Raw genomic sequence first — 7,976 nt, forward strand, 5'->3', positions numbered from 1 at the left:
AACTTTGGAAAATTTTGTCATTAAACTAGCATTTTAACTGGTGTTCTTGACTCAGTCTCTCCTCACTCTGATTCATACTACACACTGACTGTGGCAGACTAGCCTTGGATGTTGATTTCACTCGTCACTCCCCTTCTCAAAAGTGTTCCCTGGCTCCCTGTTGGTTGAAACTGAATATCCCACTCAGGCAGTTAAGGCTCTTTGCCCCTGTCTGGTCCCCCTCTAATCCAGATCTCCCATTGCTTCCCCACTTGCATCATGAGGGCTCACTCCCCACCTTCGTGCCTCACGGGCTCCCTTCTGCTTTTAGGTCCAGGTTGTCCAACATTTCACCTGCTTCAGGAAGCCCTCCCTGATTGTTCCAGCCCACAGGTGCCCCTCTGGCTGCAAAATGCCTACAGCAGTCCGTTAGTACACCACTTGGCCTGTCTCAGAAACCACCTCGGATGGTTATTGGCCCAAGCGGAGGCCCTTAGCCACATCTGGGTTGGAAGGTCCCTGAGGGTGGAGCAGTGTCTTACTCCTTTTCATTGCCTTCTCCCTCAGGTCCCTGCTATCCACTGGATATGTCATGGTGGCCAGCACCTGTTGGCTTCATCCCTCTAGATTCAGGACCTGTAGCCTAGAACAGGCCCCCCTGCGGGTGCCTGGAAGAAGTCATAGGAGACAGAAGGGGTGGGACAGGGCACAGCAGTCACTGTTCACATCCCATAGAGAACAACCCAGACTCATGCCAGCTGGCATTTTAGAGCAAAAAGGTTTCTGATGGGGTAAGAAGTGCTTCCTCAAAGCAGGGCATACCTTATTCCATGACTAATGCAGGAGGCCCTAAGGGAGAGACACAGTCATCTGGGCTCTGCTGTGAGACTCTGGGCAAATAAACAACCTCTCTATTTAAGCTCGGAGTCTCAATTTCCCACCTGTAGGGTGGTAATGACTTTTTCAAGAGTAGTTAAGAGCCCGAATATAATTGACGCTCAATGTAATATGAAAACTTCTGGATAAGAGATTCACATTCTTGTGAATGACATGATTATAGCCTCTCATGGAGTTAGAGGGAGGAACCCAATGTCCTTCCCAGCAATCAGAAGTGTAAAGCAGAGGGTCCCTTTGCCTACAAGGCTTCCGCAAGGACCTGTATTTCCGATTCTTTGCTGCCACCTGGTGGGCATAGGCTTATAATGCAGTCTGGCTGGTTTGTCATTAAGTCCCAAGTGGAGATGAAACTAAGAAGGTGGGGTGAAGGAGGAGATTGGGGAGTAAGGAGGGTCTGGGGGATAGAAGAAAATTGCTCTGGGCTTCATTAGAGAAGGGCGACCTATAGTCCCTGAGAAGAAGGGAACAACCCGGCCTAAAAGAAACAACGACAACAACAAAACTATTGCCTATGCATCGACCCATTGCGACCCTATTGGACAGAGTAGTACTGCCCCGTACGGTTTTCAAGGCTGTCATCTATACAGAAGCAGTATGTCACATCTATCTCCCATGGAGCAGTTGGTGGGTTAAAACTGATGACCTTTTGGTTAACGGTGCTTAAACCACTACAGCACCAGGGTTCCTTCAGCTCAGCCTAGAAGTCCTACAACACATGGGCATAGTCATTAAATCAAGGAAGGTGTGAACTGGAAGGATCCTTAGGGTACTACCCCCACTCCACAGCCCGTTTCTGAGCATTATAATTGCCGGCCAGGGTTTGGTGAGATCCAGCCCTACATACCTCTCCAGCCGCATGTTGCTGCCCTACACTCATGCTCACTTCCTGTGCTCCAAAACAACGGACCACCTTTCTATTCCATTCATACAACCACTCCTCCCATTACAGGACCTTTGAACATGTTGATCTATGTAGTATGCCATGACCATTCTCTCCCTTACCTTTTACCTCCTCATTCTTCAGCTCTCAGCCCAAGCGTTCCTTCCTCAGGGAAGCCCTCTCCAGCCTGTCAGGGTCCTTTGATATACACTCTCATAAAACCACGGCTCTTTTTTCAGAGCGCTTTTCTCAGTTTATAATTAAACACTCAGCTATACGACTATTTCGTTGACATCCATCCAACTATACTATATAGGCTCTAGGAGAGAGAAGACGGGCCCCTTTCTCGCGTATCCCTAGCACCCAGGACACAGCTTGCTGTATAGTAAGAGCTCAATAAATTTGTCAGGTGACTAGTGGCATTTGCAGGGCAGGAGAGAAATCTGGCGTGTTAGGAGCACTAGGGATCTCTCTTCCAGCCCTCAGGCACGCAGAGGCCTTTTGTGTAACTCCTCTTTGACTAAGAGATGCATGGAAATCATTCACATTCATCCCAAGGCACCATTCCCACTCCACTCCCAGAACCAGCCCCCAACTCCAGAACCCCTCTCTGGAGTTTTGTTTCCCCAGCAGACATGTTGGATTGAGAAAGGGTGGCTAGCCAGCTTTCCAGGAATGTTAGCAGCCTCTGATGAAGGAAGGGGCCAAGCTGCAAGAGGTAAGAGGGATACGTCTTTCTTGGCCAGAAGGCGTTTCACAATGAGATACCACCTCACTCCCATTAGAATGGCAATGACCAAAAAAAAAAGAAAAACAACAAATGTTGGTGAGGCTGTGGAGAAACTGGAGCCCTCATCCATTGCTGATAAGAATATAAAATGGTAGAGCCAACGTGGAAAACAGTCAGCTCTACCTGTGGTTCAAAAGTTGAACATAGAGTTACCATATGACCCAGGAATCCCAACCCTAGGTGAATACCCAGAAGTGAAGGCAGGAATGCAAATAGAAACCTGTACACCAACGCTTATTGCAACATTTCTCACAATAGCCAAAAAGTGGAAACAACCTAAATGTCCATCAACAGATGAATGGATAAATAAAACTTGGTGAATCGACTCGACAGCAGTGGCTTAGTTTATATACATAAAATGGAATATTACTCAGCTGTAAAGAGAAATGAAGTTCTGATCCATGCCACAACATGGATGAACCTTGAAAACATTGTGCTGAGTGAAATGAGTCAGCCACAAAAAGACAAATGCTATATAATCTCACTTATATGAAAAAAGCAAATATATAGAAACCCAAGATTATTAATGGTTACCAGGGGTGGGAGGGAAGAGGGACTTTTTGTTTGGGGAGCACTGAGTTTATGTTAATGGCGATGAAATATTTTGGAAAGAGACAGGATAATGACGGCACAACCTGAGAAATGTAATTAATGTTATTGGGTTATAAATGAGCAAGTTGTGTTGGCAAATGTGTTGGTGTGTTTTTTTTTTTAACATTACAGAAAAAAAAAAAGAAATACCATGAGTAGGTGGCTTTAACAAACGGAAATGTATTTTCTCATAGTTCCAGAGGCTACAAGCCTATATAAGGGTTTTGGTCATGTTGACTCCCTCCTGCTGGTAGCTCTGAACGTTCCTTGGTTTCTTAGCGATCCTCTGTTGGCACCTGTCCTTCCCTGTGTATGCATGCCTCTGTGTCTAATCTGCTCGTTTTATAACTCAGAAGTGATTTGGTTTAGGACCCACCCAACTCGGGTATGGCCTCAGTAGTATAACACTGAAAACACTACTTCCAAACAGGATCACATGCACATGCTAAGGGTTAAGATTCAACACATATTTAGAGGGTGGTGATAAAAAGGAGCACTGGTGGCTCAGGGGTTAAGAGCTTGGCTGCTAACCAAAAGGTCGGCAGCTGTCCCTTGGAAACCCTGTGCGGCAGTTCTACTCTGTTCTATAGTGTTGCTATGAGTCGGAATCGGGTGGTACAAATGGTTAAGTGCTCAACTACTACCTGAAAGGTTGGTGGTTTGAACCTACCCAGAGGTGCCTCAGAAGAATGGCTTGGTGATCTGCTTCGGAAAGGTCACAGCCTTGAAAACCCCATGGAGCAGTTCTACTCTGCACACATGGGGTTGCTATCAACATGGGTGTGATTCACTTGAAGGCAATTGGTACTGGTACAATTTAACCAGTAACAAATCCCATCAGTCAGCCTCCTGTGGTCTGTGTCTGCTGAAGCTGAGCAACCACAAACCAACCAACCACCATCACCACCACCAAGACCAATAACAACAAGCACTCGAGAAGGCAGGTTGGAGTCCTGACCGGTGGTGCGCTCAATCCTCCCCTTAGGTCGGGAAGCTCCACTAGGCTCTGCTCATCACCAAGTTATCAAAGCTCCTCTGTTTTCATGAGCTAAATTGGAGGTGAAAGAGTGACCTGACCCATGGGTTTGAGAGACAGACTATATGATGCAAATACTAGAGGGGACTTATTCTTCCAGTAGGTTAAACACAGTCCCATGACTCTAAGCAATGGGAAAACCTTTGAAGGCTGTCGGATTGAGACTTCCAGAGTCTAGTGCACGTGTGAGGGGTGGAGGCAGAGGGATACCTGCTATGATGCTCGTAGGAGGAGGAGTTAACAATGGGTTAGGCATAGAGGTTTTCCCCTAGAAAAATTCTCATTCCTTTGAGGCAAATGGTCAAATTTCCCAAGGGTAACCCAAGCTTCATTGAAAGGGTTACCCTGGGGTTACCCTGTGATTAAAAAACAAACAAAAACTTCTCCTTTACATTTAATTTATATTTCATTTGAAAAGGGAGTTAAAATTTCTTCCAAATTCAGAAAAAATAAAAAAAAGAAAAATTATCATTTTGCAACATATTTTAAAGTTTCGTCACCCACAAAGTTGAAGTGAGGGTGGGGAAGAAGAGGAGAGAACATGCTGGAGCTTCAGGTCATTTTGAGAGGAAATGTTCTTTATTCCTAGCATTAGGTGAGAGGCGGATTCTACCTAGACTTCAGAATAGGGTGCATGGCTCCGTTTCAAGAATCTTCTGGAACCAAACTGCTGGTATGTCTTTATTACATGGTTTGAGATGATCTCAGCTCCCAATAATTGAAATTCTCTATAGTCAACATTTCCCAATTTAAAAAATAATGTTTGGGCTTTGTAACCCATTTTTAAATTGCCATTTATTTGATTCCTTTCCTCTGTTAACATAGAAATCAAGAGCCATTTATTACTTGAGTTTAGAAGATCCACAGAGAGACGGCATCCAGACTCAGGAGCCTGGATGAACCTAAAACCAACAGGAGGTATGTGAATTAAAATGGAGGTGGTGGTAGAGGGGAAAGATGGGGTCTGGGGGCAGTGTCTGGCAGTGGGGGAACTGGGTGTCTAAAGTGTCTCTTCCTTCTGAGGTTCTAGTTCTAAAATAGTGCCAAGATGTTTCTACCTCTTGGGCCTCCAGCTGTTCACCTCAACGGAATCTCCAAGAGATGAAGATCTTCATGTCAGCAGTGTTGCCTTCTTTCTTGGGCCCGGTTCCATGTTCTTGTTGCCTTTGCCTTTGGTTACATTCCAGACCAGGATGAGGAGAGTGACCAGAGTCACCAGGAATGCAAAAAAGAGAGCTTTTACTAGGGAAGCAGGATGGGATATGGCAGTGGTGGGTGTACCTGACCCCATAAGAAGGCATGAAGTTGTGGGGAAGACATGGGTTTCACCAAGAAAGCCGAGATATCTGGTGTGAGCTGACTACCTACAGAACCAAGCAAACACCAAGAGAATTGTGCTTGATCTTGTTATATCCTGGGAATGGGTGTGGAGGTGTGCCCAATCCACTGATCCTGTTCTTCATTTGGGACCATTTCCCTTTGAATGTAACTGAACAGGCAAAGGAGTTTGCACAGCAAGTTTAAACTGCTTCCAACGCAAACACAGTCCTGGGGTGATAGTTCAGTTGGCAAAATTTCTGGGTGGTGGACAGAACTTCTGAGGCTTAGTGATGTCACTTGAGGGTGAAGCTAGTATCTGAGCTGAAGGTTTCAGTCCAGAAACCTCTGCCCTCTGAGCACCACCACCTGTTGTCATGTATAGCCTACAGATTGAAAAGTGAGTTTCCCAACTGCCTCTGAAGATGGCCCTTCAGTTCTTTTTTCAAAAAACTTTTTATTTTGAAATAGTTATAGATTTATAGGAAGTTGCAAAGGTAGTTTACAGAGGCCTTTTGTACCCTTCATCCGGTTTCCCCCAGTGGTTGCATCTTGCGTAACTATAGTACAAAATCAAAACCAGTAAACTGACATTGGTACATTGTGTGCATATATTTCTATGCCATTTTTATTACATATGTAGATTCTTGTGCCACTATCACAATCAAGACACAGAACTATTCCATCACCACAAAAATCTACTGGTGCTGACATTTTACCTGTAAAGTATAAAAATCTTGTCTCCCCTGAAGTCCCTTTACCCTCCCTCATTTATAATTTTCTTAAATATTTCCTCTATATATACATTGAGATCCACATCAGACAATATTATACTTTTTACTTCAACCATGAAACATAATTTAGAAATTTTAAGAGGAGAATGCAAGTCTGTTTTATTTATCCATCTTTTTGCTCTTTCCATTATTAAAAAAAAAAAACTTTCCTGATGTTCCGAAACTCCTTGAATTATTTCCTCTGTGTTCTAAGAATTTGCTTTACACATTCATTTTGGGTAGGTTTGCTGGTGACAATTCTCTTAGTTTTCCTTTATATGAGGATGTTTTATTTCAAGATGCTTTTACCCAGTATAGATTTGAGGTTGACAGCTCTTTCAGCACTTGAAAAATATTATGCCACTTTCTACTAGCCTCCATGGTTTCTGGAGAAAAGTGTCATTCAAATATTTCCCCCCTGTAGGTAAGGTTATCAATCATTTATCTCTGGCTGCTTTCAAGTTTTTTTTCTTTATCTTTTGTTTTCTAAACTTTGATCATGATGTATCTTGGCATGGATTTCTTTGGGTTTATCCTATTTGGATTTGTGCAACTTCTTGAATATGTAGGTTTATCTCTCTTGCCAAATTGGGAAAATTTTCAGTCATTATGTCTTTGAATGCTTTTTCAGCCTCATCTTTCTGTTCCCCTTTTGAGACTCCGAAGACACAGATATCAGCTCTTTTGTTATAGTTTTCACATGTCCCTGAGGTTCTGTTTGTTTTTTGTCTATTTTTTCTGTTATTCAAATTGGGTCATTTATATTGTTCTATCTTCAAATCAGAATAAACTCGACAGCACTAGATTTTTTTTTTTTAATCTTCCAGTTTACTGTTTCTTTCATCTGTCCCCTTCATTCGGCTATTAAGTCCATCCGTTGAGTTTTTTTATTTTGGTTATTGTATTTTGCAGTTTTAAAATTTCCATTTGGTTCTTTTTTACATCTTCTTTTTCTTTGTTTAGATTTTCTATTTTTTTTTTGTTTCAAGTCTGTCCATACTTACTTGTTGAAGAATTTTTATAAGTCCTTAAATTCTTTGTCAGATAATTCCAATGTCTGTGTCATCTTGGTGTTGGCATCTGTTCAGTGCCTTTTCTCATTCAAGTCGAAGTTTTTCTGGTTCTTGGTATAATGCATGCTTTTTTATTGCACACTGAACATTTTGGGTATTATGCTAGGAGATTCTGGGTCTTATTTAAATCTTCCATTTTAGTAGGCTTCCTCTCACACCATACTGATGTGGGAAGGAGGGGGTGTCACCTTGCTAAAACCAAGAAAAGATAAAGGTGCAGGGCCCCACTCAGCCTCCTTTGACACTCTGTGCTGCTGGTAGATGTGGGATTTCAGGCTGCCTACTAGGCTTCCACTGTCACCTCCCTAACTGCTCCTCACATGGCCTCCACTAATGCCACAGGGTGAGAAGCCTTGTTACTGCTGGGCAATGGTGAAAGTTCTGACTTCCCACTGGGCCTCCTCTGGCACCACTCTGGCAGGGAAGGGGAGGGGTGCCTTGTTACCACAGGATAGGGCTGGAAGTTCAGGATCCCCATGTGGTCTCCACTGACACTGTATGGGAAGGGGGCATCATTGCCTCTGGACAGGGATGAAGTCCTGGCTCCCCACTCAGACTGCTCTGATACCACACTGGCAAAGAGGCTGGGGTTGGGACAGAATACTTTATTCCAGTCCATCAAGGGTGGAAATTTAGGCTC

The 7,976-nt window shown here is 43.7% G+C and overlaps 1 protein-coding gene across 1 annotated transcript; it reads right to left on the reverse strand.

Moving 5' to 3' along the window:
• Positions 1 to 5,284: 5,284 nt before the first annotated feature.
• Positions 5,285 to 5,493, reverse strand: SMIM42 (small integral membrane protein 42). The gene is given in 2 exon segments (XM_049875683.1): positions 5,285 to 5,460; positions 5,463 to 5,493. Coding segments are annotated over 2 exon segments (207 nt in total).
• Between the last annotated feature and the right edge of the window lie 2,483 nt (positions 5,494 to 7,976).

The sequence above is a fragment of the Elephas maximus genome, chromosome 3 (assembly GCF_024166365.1).
Source record: "Elephas maximus indicus isolate mEleMax1 chromosome 3, mEleMax1 primary haplotype, whole genome shotgun sequence".
In the NCBI taxonomy this organism is placed as follows: Eukaryota; Metazoa; Chordata; class Mammalia; order Proboscidea; family Elephantidae; genus Elephas; species Elephas maximus.